The sequence below is a fragment of the Hypanus sabinus genome, chromosome 6, assembly GCF_030144855.1.
Source record: "Hypanus sabinus isolate sHypSab1 chromosome 6, sHypSab1.hap1, whole genome shotgun sequence".
NCBI classification, from domain to species: Eukaryota; Metazoa; Chordata; class Chondrichthyes; order Myliobatiformes; family Dasyatidae; genus Hypanus; species Hypanus sabinus.
The window spans coordinates 79,773,409-79,790,897 of NC_082711.1; the positions used below are offsets into that span (position 1 = coordinate 79,773,409).

At 42.9% G+C, this 17,489-nt stretch overlaps 1 protein-coding gene across 1 annotated transcript in view; it reads left to right on the forward strand.

Moving 5' to 3' along the window:
* Positions 1–4,511: 4,511 nt before the first annotated feature.
* The window catches only part of znf830 (zinc finger protein 830), a 76,543-nt gene continuing 63,565 nt past the window's right edge, over positions 4,512–17,489 (forward strand). Inside the window, exon 1 of the mRNA XM_059972472.1 lies at positions 4,512–4,670. Coding sequence (XP_059828455.1) covers positions 4,552–4,670 — 119 coding nt within the window. The 5' untranslated portion in view covers positions 4,512–4,551. The remainder of the gene's footprint in view (positions 4,671–17,489) is intronic.

A 17,489-nucleotide genomic window follows, 5' to 3' on the forward strand; every position in this document is an offset into this window, starting at 1 on the left:
ACTTCTTGTTTCACTGGTCTTTTCATTGTCTATCATGTCTTGGAGAACTTGAAGTATCTCCTCAAAGTACTTGTTGATGGGCTTCACTGCTTCTGTCCTTGCACTCCACCTGGTTTCGGACTCCAACTTAACAACCACAGGAATGGTGTTTTTTTGTTTTTCCCAGCGCTGTGTTGAATGAGAGAAAATCATGTAGAGAGCTTCGTTTGTTCCGAAAAACGTGACCATCATAGTATCCTGCTTGGCTGCATGTACACCCATCAAGTTCAGTGAGTGATTATCGCAATTCACAAACACTGCCAGATTGTTTTTCTCACTTATTCTTTGATGAACACCACTTCTGTGCCCAGCCATCACAGCAGCGTTGTCATAGCACTGTGACTGACAATCTTGTAGCTTCGTTTCGTCCTTCTCCAGCTGTATCAAGAGGTCTTCAACCAAGCTCTCAAAATCCTTCTGGCTTATCTGGGTAAAACCAAGGAAGGACTCTCTAACATGGACTGTTTTCCCTCTCAAAATCAACTTCCACATACCTCACTACTTTTGACATCTGCTCACAGTGTGCCTGATCAGGAGTCAAGTCAAACATGAGACCATAGTACTTGGCTTTATGAATGCTTCTCAATAAATTCTGGCAAACAGTGGATGCCATCATGTAAAGAATTCATTCTGGACACCTGGTGAAAGATAAGACATGAATCCAGGATGACTTTCCAAATGAGTGAGGTGTTCTTTTAAGACAGGGTCAAAGATGGCCAGTAGTTTCAGTAAGCCAAGGAAATTTCCCACGTTGGAGTCATCGTCTAGCTGAAGTGACTCTCTGTATCCTCGCAAAGCCAGGTCCTGAGTAGCAAGGAATTTTATGCAGTGAAGGATTCTCATCAAGATATCATGCCACTTCTGCTTTTCCTTTTAAATCTGTGACTGAAATACTGTGTCAATAACTCCTCCGTTTCCAGCTAAATTTCTTTTCATTTCTTTCCACTGTATGAAGCATTTCCAATGATTCTTGGCATTTTCATGAACACTAATCCTTTCAGGTGTTTTCCACTGGTTGAATCCACTTTCCTGTTCCAATGAGGATTGATGGTCTGACCAGGAATAGAGGAAACAACAAATACAAAATGCAGACATTTTAGAAGGGGAATAGACCAGCCATGAGCAAGTCACTTCCTCACCATGACCATTTCAAAATTTCCTCCTGAACCAAGTTTTGTTCATTAAGCGGTTATTTGTTGGTAGGAAAGGCCCCTCACTGTTATGGAAATACTTCGAACCCAGCTTTATTATTTCTGTTCTCAATGTATCAGGCAGAATTGCTTTTCTGGTATCCTTGTCGAACTTCAGAAGTCCAATGTCATGCTGTTCAATCACTTCTGGTATGACAGTTCGAGACTCTATCCTAACATTGCCCTTTTTACACACCTTTTCTATCTCCTGTTGTAATTTGTAGCCCATATCTTGCTACTGTTTGGAGGCCTGTATATAACTCCCATCAAGGTCATTTTACCCTTATAGATTCTTAACCGTACCAACAAGAAGTCTACACTTTGCAGTCTGATGTGACCTCTTTCTAAGGATTTGATTTCAAATTTTACCAACAAAGGCACATCCATCTGTCTTTTCAATAAAATGTGCATCCTTGGAAGTGAAGATCCCAATTATGATCTTCTTTCAGCCATGACTCAGTGATACCCATAATGTCACACCTGCCAGTCTCTAACTGTGCTACAAGTTAATTTACCTTATCCGTATACTGCATGCATTCAAATATAATGCCTTCAGCACTGTATTCATCACCCATTTTGATTTTATCCTCCTTTTACATTGCAAGTCATCTCATTGACTGCAATTTTACCCTATCAACAGCTCATCTTTGCTCACAGTCTCACTGTGTTGTTTGTAAACCAACTGCCCCATCCTCAGTCCTAAAACATCAGTTCCAATTCCCCTGACAAATTAGCTTAAACCCTTTTGAACAGCTCCAGCAAACTCACCCACAAGGATTTGCCTCCCCCTTGGATTCAGGTGTAACCTGTCCCTTTTGTACAGGTTGTATCTTCCCCAGAAAAGACTTAAATGATCCAGAAATCTGACCACCTCCCCCGCCCCCCCCCCCCAACCTCTGAACCAGTTCCTCAGCCAAGCATTTATTTGCCAAATGCTCCTATTCTGAATCTCAGTTGCTCCTGCTTTTCAGCTTTATACCTCGCTCCCTAAAATCTCTCTTCAGGAACGCCTCTCCATACCTACCAATGTCCCTGCTGCCAATATATACCAAGATTTCTGCTGCTCATGCTCCCCCTTTAGAATGCCGTTGTCCAATCTGAGACATCCCTGACCCTGGCACCTGGGAGACAACATATCACCCCAGTTGTCTTTGTAGCGTACGCAGAATCCCATCTCTATTCCTCTAACTGTGGAATCTCCTATCACTACTGCAGTCCTCTTCATCTCCATTCTCTTCTGAGCCACAGTGCCAGCGTCAGTGCTAGAGATCTGGTCACTGCATATTCCCCGTGGTAGAAAATCTCCCTAAACAGTACCCAAACAGTTTGAGGAATGGTCACAAGGGGACTCTGCTCTCATTGCCCATTTCCCTACCTTCTCCTGACAATTACCCAAGTGCCTGCCTCCTGCAGCCAAGGGTGAGTACCTCCCTGTAGCTCCTATTTATCACTTCCTGATTCTTCTGTATGGGCCAAATGTCATTGAACTGCAGCTCCAGTTCTTTAACACGTTCCCAGAGGAGCTGCAGCTCAGGGCACCTGGTGCAGACGTGGTTACATGGAAGGTTGTGGGTCTTCCAGAACTCCCACATAGTACACTAAGAACATAACACTGCCCTGGAGTCATTCTCACTGCTCTAACTATGCCGTAACAGACAAGGAATGAAGAATAAAGAAGAAACTTACCAGATAACTGTCTCGCCAAAGCCTGATGACCAAAGCTCCCCAATTCTAACAGTGGCCCCCTCACACAATAGGCCCCTCTGCTTGCCCCTGCCTTATTTTTATTTGCCCTTGCTAATGAATTCCATTCACTGATTGGCTGCAGTTCAAAATCCAAAAACGGTCACAAGCATGCTTTTTTAATCTTCAATCGCGGATCCATGTGAAGTTGCTCTCTTCTCAAGCTCCTGTTCACTGATTGACCACAGTTCAATATATGTGTACCATGCCTTGGTGTTTTCCTTAAACCTACTCACCAAGGCATTCTCATACACTTTTCAAGCTTTCCCCAAGTCCTTCTTCAGCAAGGCCCGTCGTATCTACCTGCTGGTGCCGTTTTCCAAGACACAGTGAAAGGTCGATGCATGGGTGATCGGTGGCTCTGCAGTAAGTATTCTGGTTGTTTCTCCACTGACACTCATGCTCTTGGGGGGGGGGGGGTAAGGGAAGGAGATGGTGAAGAGAGCTCCCCCAAACAGCATAGCTTCTGGAGACGTTGATGATGAGGGTCCAGCAGATTGAAATGGTTCTGGGAACGTAACTGGGGCTTTGGCTGATGATTTGGTGGGTCATTCGATGAGACGATCGTCAATTTGATGGGCCAGAATGATGAGGCGTTTGAGCTCAATGGACGTCTCCCAGGTCAGCAGCTCGTCTTTCAAGTGCTCCAAAATGCCGTGGAAGCAATGGACCAGCAGCGCTGCCTCATTCCAATTGCAAGGGTCCTGAATTTCACATGTAATCCAGCACAGAACATGAGCCTTGGCACGGGCAAAGTATCCGAGCTGGCTGCCTTCCTTCCATTTCCCAAATGGTCAAAACCCCAGTGTATCCATCCCATCTTCATATTGGTTGCAAATGGGGGTTTATTGGCCCAGGTCAGAGCTCACCCAGTCGAGAGAGAAATGATGAAGGCAATCTTGGTTCAGTCTGCGGCAGGTAGAGGTGGCTGGAGCTCGAAGAGTAAGGCACATTGGGCCAGGAAGCGATACCATCGGGTCCGTGATCCACCAAGGCATTCAGGCACTGAATTTGAAGGTGCCTAGGGAGGAGTTTAATTAACAGGGCCGCTGTAATGAGATGGAGAGTTCGTTGAGAGCTGTGAGTAGATGGTCAATGGGCTTCCTGTTGCTAGTGGATCATGTGCTCCTGTTGACAGATGACTTCCCTCAGGCATGCAAACTTTGCCAGGGAGAAAAGGGTTTGCAAACGAAGTAAAAATCCTCAAAAATGGGAATGTAAAATTTGAAGAACAATCAAGGTTCCTCATTTGCCGCCCAATATTTATCTCCCCACTAAATTTGTAATTTGTGAGATTGCGGACTTGTTCTCTACATTACAAACTGTTATGCTTGAACAATACTTAATTTGACTGTAACATTCATCATTGTGCCTTAGAAGAAAATCTGTAACTGTTGATTTTTCATCGTAGTACCTCGGGAATATAATCAGTTTCCTTTGCCCTGGCGACAATTGCGACGCAACCTCCCCTCCCCGCCTGTAGGGGCGGAGAGGCGGCGTTTACCGCCGGTCGAAAGTGACGTCACACGGCGCACAGAAACCCATCCGGTTGGCGCCGGAAGTGATCGCTGCGAGGGAGATGGCGGCTCTGGTGAAGGCGAAGAAGAAAGTTGTCAACCAGCAGGAGCTGCGGCGGCTGATGAGGGAGAAGCAGCGGGCGGGCGCGAGCAGCAGAAGGATCGAGTCTCCGCTCGCTAAATATCCTTTTGGAGAGGCCGGGCGGCTGGAGGGGGTGAACCTGTTACGGGCCAATCAGGCCCACGTCCACATTTATCAATCAGTAAACAACGTGATCGACGCAAACACAAAGCTGCAGGACCTCAATAGGTAATGCCGCATCTGTGGAGAGTTATGAACAGTCAACTTTTCGGACCGAGAAACTCATTAAGGGTGGACTGCTTACTTCCCACTTTTGATGCTGCCTGACCTGCTGAACTCCTCCAGTATATTGTATGTGTTCTCCAGATTTTGATTCATTCTCTGAAGTGTCACCAAGTAATCAACGCCAGTGCCCTGAGATCAGTAAAGTCGAGGGTAACCAGGGCGGGGGGGGGGGGTGCTGCTGTAGACGTTCTTTTTAAACCATGAAGGATAATGCTGTTCTGATATAGTCAAAGTCTGACCCCTTTGGTGTTTTAGTCAAAATGTTCATCAAATCCCATGAACGGTTGTTGTACACCGTTTCAGATTCCCAAGATACGACTTTCAAATGCATTGCCTGAAATTAATAGATCGGTACAATTAGCACGAGTGCTCACGTAAACTGAAACGGTCCAGGGGATGTATATATGAAAGAAAGGCAGACAAGTAAATGAATTTGGCTATTATATGGACTGGTGTTTATTTTTTATGTCCAAATTGCTTTGAAGTTGAGACAATCTAGAGCAGATTACTTTCATTTGTAGCATCCACTAGGAAATGGGATTGGTACATCTGATGTTTTTCAGGTGTTCAATGTGCATCTAATAATAAAGGGTTTCAGCTTGAAACATTGTCACTACCTCCTCCCATAGATGCTGTCTGGCCTGCTGAGTTCAGCCAGCATTTTGTGTTTTTATTTATTTCCAGCATCTGCAGATTCACTTCTGTTGCCTTGTGCATCTAATAATGTTGGCATTCTAGTAGCTCATTTCATACCTTACTAGAGTAATCAGGACGCTTGGTTATTAGTATTTGCACTCCTTTGTGCTTTGCCATTACCTAAGGGGATGCTGCTGACATTGCTAAATTTGACTGCACAGTTTCAGGATTGATAGGAAGCAAGGCAGGAGGTTCCTACTGCTCCATGAAAGATTTTTGAGGAACATTGTCAGCCATAGGTGAGGTACTGGTAGACTGGAGAATAGCTGATGATGTGCCTCTATTTAAAAAGGGTAGCAGGGATAAACTTGGTAAACTTTGCAAGAGTGATGGGGAAACGTACCACAAGGGATTCTGGGAGGCAAGATTTGTTTGCATTTGCAAAAACGAGACCAATTAGGAATTGTCTGCATGGCTTTGAGCATGGGGAAAGATGCCTCGTAAATCGTGGGTTTTTTGAAGAGGTGATCGAACTGTTTGACAGTAGATGTTGCCTACATTAGATTAGATTTATTTATCAAATGTACATTGACATATAGAGTAAAATGTGTCATTTACGTTCACAACCAATGCAAGTTAAGAATGTCTTGGGGGCAGCCCACACATGTCACCACATGTTCTGATCCCTACGTACCATGCTCACAATGTTCAGCAGAACACACGATCAACATACAGGCAACAGCAAATTAAACACCTTTCCCACCCAACACACAGTTAGTCCTTCAATCACAGAACAGGCTGCTTCTGACCCCCTGCCCCTGGCCCAGGTACCAGACTTGAAAGCTTTGAGCCCCCAACCTCTGGATTCGCTGACCTCTGGGTTTTGACCTCAGGATTTGCCAATCATGAGGCTTGATCTCAGGAGCACATGCCCCTCAACCTCGTTTCCATTTGTTGCTTAATGATCCCCTGTGGGTTTTCACAGGATGTTGTTTCTGTTGGGATGGGGGGGGCAGCTTGTTCTCAGTCTGTGAGCTTACTTCACTGGTTTAACTGGGGCTCAGTACCATAGGGAGCTGCCACCATCCCTCCTGAACCCCCACACACCAGAGAGATGGCAGAAGCAGCTGTTGTGACTGAGGGCTGTCTGGAATCCCACCACTTTGGCACAGGCTGCTGATGTAGCTGAGGCTTATGGTAAGAAGTGCACTACTCCTCAGCACAGTGGTCTTAAGTAAGGCCTTAGTCAAGGTAGGTTGGACCAGTAAACTAGAACATGTAGGAGCCAGAGTGAGCAATCTGATTGATTAGAAAAATGGTTTGGTGGTAGAGTGCAGAAGGTGTAAGAGAGAAATTGTTTTTCCAGAATGGAGGCTTTGTTCAGTGGTGTGCCACAACAATCAATGTTGGTTTCTTATCATTGCTATATATTAATTACTTGGATGAGAACGTTGATGACATAATTAGTAAGTTTGCAAATAACACCAAAATTGCTGGACAGTTGACAGTGGAGAAGGTTGTCTAAGGTTACATGGGAAATACATCAACTGAGAAAATAAGTGGTGGAATTTAGCTGCAATAAATGAATTTTGTGAAGTAAAACCTGACCTCAGGAATGGAAAGTGTTGCTGAGCAGAGACACAAGTACATCATTTCATGAAAATGGAAACATGGGTAGGGTGAGGCAGGTATATTGCATGCTTGACTTTACTGGCTGAGGCGATGAGTAAAAGAATTGAAACATCATGATTCTGATTTACAAAATATTGGCTAGTGGTATATTGTCTGCATTTCTGATTTCCTGACCATGAGAAAGATGTGACAAAGCTCTAGAGGGCACAGAAGAGATTCACAAGGAGGACGAGAGTCAAAAAGAGATTGAATAATGTAGAGCCACAGGAGAGTCTGCAGATGTTGGAGATCTGGAGCAACGCATTCAAAATGCTGGATAAATTCAGCAGGTTATACAGCATCTCTTGAGGGAAATGGAACAGTTACTATTTCAGGACAAGGCCCTTCAACAGAACTGTTGCTTTGAATTATCTAAATACCTTTTTCCTGAAAGAAAAGGTGGTGAGAGATACACACAAAATGCTGGGAGAAATTCAGCATGTCAGGCAGCATCAATGGAGGGGAATCAAGTCAGGCTGAGACCCTTTTTCAGGGATGGAAAATAAATGACTAGAAGCCAGAATGATGAAGTGGAGGAGGAGGAGGAAGACAAGTTGTAGGTGAGAGCTGAGAACAGGTAATGGGGAAGGTGGATTGGTGGGGGAGGGTGGATAAAGTTAGAAGCTTTAGAGGTGACAGGTGGAAGAGACATAGGGCTGAAGAAGAAGGTGTAGCGTTAATGTGACTTGGACTCCGCAGTGTTAAATGCACACGTTTATTCACCAGACTTCCATTTTACAAAACTACCGCATTCTGACATCATAAGCACTCTGACCTACGAATACTCACATAATACATTACCTCCCCCTTCTCAAGTTTTTTTTTACAATACTGTGAATTATCAAAACAATGCCTCTAGGTATGACTTTCTAACATTACAACAGCCATGACATAAACAAACAAAAATCTTAACTTATACTGTATTCTACATTGTATCTTACAATACTAACAGCAGTATATTTTCTTTTACTAACATAGACTAATAAACCTTTTATTTCACACCTTGGAACTTATAACATGTGTGATTTTGTCTCAAACTGTGCGAGACTGTAGGTAGATCTAGTCTCTGTATCTAGCTGGAAGTTTGACTTGTCTCCCAGACCTTGTGCGATAGAACTGTGACTGTGCTTGTCCTTCAGTCAGTCTCTCAAGTAGCTTTCGAAGTGGAGCACTGACCTCCTGTTCCACTTCAATTGTTCCAATGAACATGTCACTGTTGCACTCACTGTGTTCCACAGCATGCATTTTCCTTGCTTGTTCCTGTGATTTGCACATCTTTGCAAAGTGATTTTTCTTTCTGCATAATTTGCATGTCTTACCAAAGGCTGGACATTTTCTGTATCCATGTTTATAACCACATCTGTTGCATTTAACTTCCTTTTGATTATCTTGTGGAGCTGGCTTTGTCCTACTCTTGTCAGTTTTCACAGTTTTTATTTTGTATACTTCAGTCTCTTCATTAAGCATTTTAACCTGACTTGACGAGATCTCACTAGCACAGCACATATCAATCACTTTTTCCAATGTAAGCTCCGCCTCTCAATAGCCTGCCTCTCACATGATCATTTCGTATGCCGCAGACAATCCTGTCGCATATTAAGGAATCATGCAGTTGTCTGAACTCACAGTTTTTTGCTTTGTTCTTCAAATCTGTTACGTAGGCATCTATAGTCTCTGTCGGTCATTGAGCCCTCGTAAAAAATATGTGTCGAATGTACGGTAGGTTTTTTCTCAGTTCGCAGTAATCTTGAAAATTTTCTTCCACCCTTCAATTTTATCTTGCTCACCCTCTTGGAAGACAAACATGTTGCAAACCTTTATTATAGCCTCTGCTCCAGCCACGTGCAGAAACGTAGCACATTGCACTTTCTCCGTCTTGTCATCTACGCCACTAGTGGTGCAAAACAGCTCAAACTGCTGGAGCCATACCTTCCAATTCTCAGCAATATTATCTCGTAGGCTTAACCTCGACGGTGGCTGTAACTCTGACATCTTTTTACGTGTCTTCTCTTCCTTTCCGCTTTCTTCTGACACCATGTAGCGTTAATCCCACTTTTGATGTGACTCAGACACCACAGTATTAAACACACGCGTTTATTCACCAGATTTCCATTTAACAAAACCCCCGCGTTCTGACGTTATACGCACTCTGACCTACGAATACTCACATAATACATTACAGAAGGAATCTAATAAGGGCAGTGAACCATGGAATAAAGGGATGGAAGGGTGGAACCAGAGGGAAGAGACAGGTTGAGAGATTAACCACATTAGGGGATGGAAAACGAAAGGGTTAAATCAGTAAGTACTTGAAGTCAGATAAATCGATATTCATGCCATCAGGTTGGAGAGACCACCCTGACAGAATATGAGGCTTTGCTTCTCCAACTTGAGTTTGGTCTTTCATGGCAGTAGAGGCAACCATTGAGGTAAGATTGGCAATGGGAAGTTGAAGTAGAATTGGTAGCCACTGGGAGATACTGTCTTTTGCAGCAGACAGAACAAAGGTGCTCAATGAGTTCTCCAATCTGAGTCGGGCCTCACCGATGTAGAGGTGACCGCTCCAGATACAATAGATGGCTCCAACAGACTCACAGGTGAAGAGTCACCTCACCTGGCAAGTCTGTTTGCATCCCTGAGTAGTGGTGAGGGAAAAGGTATAGTGGCAGGTGTAGCACTTGTCACACTTGCAGGGAAAAGTGCCAGGAGGGAGATCATTGGGGGGGGGGGGGCAGGAGAAATGAGTGGTCAAGGGAGTAACAGAAAGAAAATCCCTATGGAAAACGGATGTGCTTAGTGTAAGGGTCCAATTGAAGATGGCGGGTTGAGAATGATTTGCTGGATGCGGAGGCCAATGGGATGGTAAGTAAGCACCTGGGGATACTTTATCCACGTTATGATAGCAGGGGGATAGAGAGAGGGCAAATGTGCAGGGAATGGAGAAGATCTGGGTGCGGGCAGCATTGATGGAGGTGGAAGGTAAACGCAATTTTTTGGAAAAAAAAACAGATATCTCAGTTGTTCTAGAATGGAAAGCTTCATTTTAAGAGCAAATGGAGGAACCAAGAGAAAGGAATAGCATTTTTAAAAGACTGAGTGGGAAGAGATATAGTCAAGATAAATGTGAAAGTCTGTGAGTTTGAAAAAGGTGTCAATCAATTGTCTTCTCTAGGGGGTGAAATATGATGCAGGTATATAAAATTAAGAGATTACTGTGATAGATGGGTAATATTAAGAGGTTAATGGACTGTTTCTCATCGTAGCGGTATGCATAGGTTCAAGGTGAGAGGACATTTAAAGGATATCTGATGTGTAAACTTTACACATAGACTGGTTGCCAGAGGAGTTGATTTGGGCAGGCACAGTTACAAGATTTAAGAGCTATCTATACAAGTACTCAAATGAGCAGGGCATAGAAGAATGTGGAATTGCTGCAGGAAAATTGGATTAGAGTAGACAATCCAATGTGTCTGCTGTACAACTCCCAAGATCTGAAGGGATGGATAAAACTCTGAGAGACATAGACAGCGAAGGTAATCAGAGTCTCTTTCAGAGGGTGAAAATGTCAAATACTAGAGGGCATAGCTTCAGGCTGAGAGGTGTAAAGGAGATTCCCAAGGCAAGTTTTTTTATTTATACAGAGTGGTGGGTGCATTGAAAGTAGTGGAAGCAGATATGATAGCAACACTTAAAAGGCATTCAATGGGCAGGAAATGAAGACATGTAGATAAGGTGCAGGCAGATATGCAGTTAAAATTGGCATCACAGTGGCACAAACATTGTGGACTAAAGGGTCTGTCCCTAGGCTGAAGGTGATTTCAGTCTTGTGCATCTCACCCCGATACATCATGCAAGTGCATGAAATTTATTTATGTACTGCTGTAATGAACAGGAATTCTCGCACCTGGAGCTTTCTACTGCCAGTCTACCCTTATGAGGACCCTAGCAGGTCTCTTGACATATTTGCTTTTTATGTCATTGATGATTATGCCCATGTCTCCCTCAAACAGATTTTTATGCCAAGACAGGATAACATTTCTGGACTCCTTGTTTAATTATCACCAATTTTAAACATACATGTAATACAGTCTATTTGGTTTTAGCTCAAATCGTTTAAGAAATATTTAATATTAAAGAGAGTGGGCATTTTGGCCTACTGAATTCTTCTTAGCCATCAGGCACTCATTTTTACACTAATTAGATCTTGACCCATATCTTCCTCATAGTCCTATGAACTCCAGCATATTTCCTTCCAAATTCTGCCTTGATCCATTTACGCTTCTTACCTTATCTCACTATGCCACATCTGTGGGCATTCATTGACATTTCATTTCTTTCTCCACACTTCTGCACCTCTTGCCAGTTCTTTAAAATACTTGTTCCATGTCACATCTAAAGTCCTTTTGTGCATTTCAAATCAAGGTATTCTTCCTTTCCTGAAATTGTCACCATCTTAGATGTCCAAAACTTCTCATTTAAATCCCCCCCCCCAGTCCTATAATTAAAACTTTTTTTTATTAATTACTCATTCATGAGAGGTAGACAGTATAAGCTGGCATTCATTGTCAAGTCCTAATTGCTCCTAAACCAAGTAGACTGTGGGATTGATGGGACTGGATTCACAAAGAAGCTGGACTGGGTAAGTATAGATGCCCTTTCCCTTTAGGACATTAGTGATACAGTTTTTTTCCTACAACCATCCAGTGGTGCTGTATTATCATTGCTGAGATTAGATTCTTTTTGAAGTTTCAGGTTTTATTTGATCACTTCAATTTCATTTCCCCGATTACCATAGTTTAGTCTGGCTCAGTGGCCTTGAACTCAGATTGCAGCTTCATTAGTCCTTATGAAGGTTCAATGGCATGCAACATTGACTATTACCTGTCCCAAATCACTGAGCACCACAGAGTCATAGAAAACTACAGCACAGAAGCAGTCCTTTCGGCCCATCTCACCTGTACTGGTTTTGAAACTGCCTATTATCAGGTCATTAAGTGGCAGGATTGAGAGGAAGGTAAATGCCATCACCAGTGAGTACGTCAGGAAAGGTGGGCAAGGACAAGGTAATAGGCGAGTTGAGATGGATGGGTTGAAGTGTGTTTTATTTCAATGCTAGGAGTATTAAGACTGTGAGAAATGTACTTGGACCATGGATCAATACATGACATTATGTGGTGATCATAACAGACGGTTGAGATTGGGAGAGAATTTGATTGTTAATATTCCAGCGTTTCGAGATTTTAGAATAGGCAGGGAGGTAGAAGCAGGTGGGGTGGGGGGAACATCACAGTTGCACTCAATGGCAATATAATGGAGGGCTCATATGCCAAATCTGTTTGGGTGTAAGTCAAAAGTAAGAAAGGTGCAATCACGCTGTTGGGATTATACCACAGGCCAATGCCTCCCAACCCCCCAATAACCACTGGAAATTCAACAATAGATATATGGGTAGATTAGGAAAGGTGAAAGAAACAACAGAATTGTTGCCATGGATGATTTCAATGTCCCTAATATAAACTGGAACTTCTTTTGCGCAAGAGGTTAGATGGGGCAGAATTTGTTAGATGCTTCCAGGAAGGTTTCTTTAAATCATGAAGTAGATGGTTTTTACTGGTGGAGGTGCATTTTGGACCTGGTAGTGGGGATCTGATGTTGTCTGGGTGACTGACCTTTCAGTAGGAGGACATTTAGGGGACAGTGATCACAACTCCAGAAGCTTTAAGATAGCTGTGAATAAAGGTAAATCTGGTCCTTGTGGGAGTACATTAAATTGGGGCAGGTCAGACTATGAGAGTAAGCAGGACCACGGGAGAGTTAATTGAGAGCAGCTGTTAATGTGCAAGTCCATGTCTGGCATGTGGAAGGTGTTCAAAGAACAACTGCAAAGTGTACAGGTTGTGTATATTCCCTTAAGAAGAAAGGACAAGTACAGCAGGGCAGTGGATCTTTAGATTATGAGAGAGGTGATGAATTTGGTCAAGGAAAAGGAAGTACGTGTAAGGATTAGGAAGCTATATTCAAGCTGAGCCCTTGAGGATTATAGAGAAACTAGAAAAGAACTCAAGAAGGAAATTAGGAGAGCCTGGAGGGGCCATGAAATGCCCTCAGCAAGTGGGATTACAAAGGAGCCAAAGACATTCTACATGTGCATTAGGACAAGAGGGTAATTAGGGAGCAGGTGGGACCACTGAAGGATAAAGGAGGGTACATGTGCTTGGAGGTGGAGGATGTGGGCAAAGTCCTAAGTGAGTACGTTCTGTCGTTATTTACCTGTAGCTGGAAGTGAGATCAGTGTGAAGCAGGCTAATATACCAGAGCATTTTGCGACTAATGAACAAATACTGTTGGCTCTCATGAAGAACATTAAGGGTGATATGTTGCCAGGGCCTGATGGGATATGCACCAGTTTATTGAGAAGCAAAAGATGAAATTACTGGATCTTTTACCAAAATCTTCATATCCCTTCTAGTCACAGGGAAGTTTCCAGTGGACTAGTGACTAGCTAATGCTGTTCCATTATTTAATTAGGGTTATAGGGATAGACTGGTGACTCTCACATTAATGGTAGGGAAGCTACTGGACAGGATTCTTGGGGTAGGGTTTATGATTGTTGAAGAATCATGGTTTAATTAGAGGCAGTCAGCATGACTTTGTGTGGGACAAGTCATGTCTTATGTTGATTGTGTTTTTCAAGGAAGTGATGATGGTAGAGCTCTGGATGTTGTCTATGTGGATTTTAGTAAAGTATTTGACTAGGTCCGATGCAGTAGGCACATTCAGAATTTTGAGTTGCATGGGCCATAGTGATTGTCATTTGGATTCCGAATTGGCTTGCCTATAGAAGAGGAGGTAGTGGTCAGTAGCATTCTGGCTGCAGGTCCTCGTCTGGTGATTTGCAGTGATCTATACTGGGGTGCCTGTTGGTTCTGATAAATGACTTGGATGAAAACATGGGTGGGTGCAGCAGTAAGTTTGCAGACGATGTAAGAATGGAGACGTTGTGGATAATATAGAAGACTGCCAAAGAATACAATTGCATATAGACCAGTTGCAGATATGGGTGGAGAAAGAATAGGTAGTAATGTGTTGCACTTTGGGAGATTAAATGTAAAAGTGTGGTACACAAGTAATGGCAGAACCCTTAACAATGTTGATGTACAGAGGGGTCTTGGTGTCTCAGTCCATAACTACTTGAAAGCAGTTGCCCAGATTGATAGGTAAGGAGGACAAATGGCATGCTTGCCTTTCTTCGTCAAGGCACTAAGACTCAGGAAGTTGTGCTGTAGCTTTGTAAAGCTCTAGCTTGCCTGTCCATCGGAAGTATTTCATTCAGTTTTATTCACCCCAGTTTATGAAGGTTGTGGAGGCTATGGCAATAGTGCAGGAGTGATTTACCAGGATATGCCATGAGGTGAGATTGGACAGATTTGAGTTGTTTTCTCTGTGGCTGTAGAGGCTGAGGAGAGAGGCCTGATAGAGATTTATTAGATCATGAGGGCATAGAGTAGGCAGCTGGTATCTTTTTAAACCCATGGTTAAGATATCTAATGCTAGAGGGCATGTATTTAAGGTGAGGGGAAGGGTGTTAAATGCAAAAATGTGTGTGGCTTTTTTTCATACACAGTAGTGGTAGGTGCCTGGAATGCACTGCTAGGGGCATTACTGGAGCGAAATACAAAGGAGTTGTTTAAGAAGCTCTAAGATGGGCACCATGAATATCTAGAGAATGGAATGATTTGGTCATGTAGGCAGAAGGGAGACTGCATTAGTAGGTTTTTAGTTAAGCCAGTGCAGCATTGTCAGCCTGTGTCTGGTCCTCCACTGTGTTGTTTGTGTTCTTTTCATACATTAGCTTAAAGCACTTTGCTTGAATTACTGAGGATAGAAATAGATTTTGCAAACTTCCACATGGCAGAAAAAAGAGGCAAGTATAATCTGTTTTGATCTGATATCTTGATGTATTACAGTACATGGTTTTATTTGACTCCATAATTTACTCTGGTTTTTGCATTCCTGAATAAATATAATGGTAATATTTACTAAGATTTCTCCTTCTAAACTTCAATTCACCAACATCGAACTTGGTGGGCCAATTATTGCTGAAGATATGCTTGCTTGTATGATCCATTTCTGCCCTGTGAAAAGTCTCTGCTGAAGTAGCAGTGACCTCATTAGATAGACCAGTTTTTACTTACAATTTGCTTTTTAGCAGAATAGCAATGGCACAAGAGCATCAGGAGCCTCAATAAACAATGGGATAGAGGGTGCATATCCTGAACAACTGAGGATCTAAGGCATATATGTCAAACTCAAGGCCCGCGGACCAAATCCGGCCCGTGGTGGAATTATCTTTGGCCCGCGAGATAATATCTAATTACTATTAAAGCTGGCCCCAGTAATCGAAGCGCCTATGGTGTATGATATGGCTAATGCTGAGTTTATTCAGGTACCAGGTTTTCAGGGTTTTTAGTGTTTATTCGGCAGTCTTGCTCGGCAGTCTTCTTCATAAGAAACGGAATTTGTAAAGTGAAACACTTTGTAGTTACAGCAGAGACTGAGACACATGAGAGCAGGCTGAAAAAACGGAGGCAACGAAAGCTGCGTTCGCACGCGTCCGACTGATCCGGCCCACATGAAACTGCATTTTGCTCAATCCGGCCCGTGACCTAAAATGAGTTTGACACCCCTGATCTAAGGAATGAAAATTAATAGAGAAGATAATTCAAGCAATCGAAATTCAATGTCAAAAAAAGGCAGGGCTAATAGAGCATATAACAATACAGCACTAAAGCCCACATTGTTGTGCCAACCCTTTAAACTAAGATCCATCTAACCCTTTCTTCCCACATAGCCGTCAATTTTTCATTCATCCATGTGCCCATCTAACAACAACCTGTTAAGTATCCCTAATGTATCTCTTTCTAACACCATCCACAACCTCTGATATCCCCTGTATACTCCAAACACCTTAAAGATATGCTTGCTTGTATGATCCATTTCTGCCCTGTGAAAAAGTCTCTAAGTTAACATCTTGTACATCTCCCAAGTCATCCTTCATCCTCCAAAGAGAAAAGTCCTAGCTTTCTTAACCTATCCTCATAAAACAAGCTTTCTAATCCAGGCAGCATCCTGGTAAGGCTCCTCTGCACCCTCTTTTTAGCTTCCAAATACTCTGATAATGAGGTGACTAGAACTGAACACAATACTCCAAGTGTGCAGTAACCAGGGTTTTATAGAGCTGCATTACTTTGTGGCCCTTGAACATAACCCTCTGATTAATAAAGCCCAACACACCATACACCATCTTAACCACCCTATTAGCTTGTGCTACTATCAACTTGCATGCAACTTTGAGAGATGTATGGACGTGAACTCCAAGAGCCCCCCATTTCTCTATACTTCTGAGAATTGTGCCATTAACACTGTATTCTACCTTTCCAAAATGAATCAATTCATACTTTTCTGGGTTGAACACCATCTGTTGATTTGTAGCCCGGCTCTGCATCCTATCAATGTCCTGTTGTAACCTATCTACAACACTGCCAATCTTTGTGTCATCTGCAAACTTGCATACCTTTCCACATCCTCATCCAAGTCATTTATAAAAATCGCGAAGAGCAGGGTCCCAGAACAGATCCTTACAGAACACTACTAGTCACCAACCTCCAGGCAGAATATTCTCCTAGTTCTATACTCTGCCTTTTATAAGCAAGCCAATTTGCAATCCACACAGCCAGGTTTTCCTGGTTTGCAGGCCTCCTGACTTTCTGAATGAGCCCAACATGGGGAACCTTGTTCAATGAATTACTAAAATTTATATACACCACATTCACTGCTCTGCCTTCATCAAGATGTTCTTCTCGCTCCCTCACAAAACCATTTTGATATTTCCAAATCGACTATGCTTCTCCAAATGATTGTAATTCTTGTGCCTAAGAATCCTCCAGTAGTTTGCCCACAAAGATTGGGGACATAGTGAACAGAGAGGAAGAATAGCAGTGGGATCTGGACCAACTTAAAAATGGGCTGAAAAATAGCAATTGACTTTAATGCAGACAACTGTGAGATGTTGCACTTATAAACTATGGTAGGAATTATCCGGTGAGTTGCAGGGCAATAAGGAGTGTGGTAGAACACAGGGATTTGGGAATACTGATCCATGATTCCTTAAAATTGGTATCACAGGTTGATAGGGTCATAATGAGAGCTTTTGGCACATTGGCTTACAGAAATCAATGTATTGAGCACAGGAGTTGGGATGTTGTGTTGAAGTTGTATAAGACATTGGTAAGGCCTAACGTGAGGTATTAAATGCAGTTCTGGTCA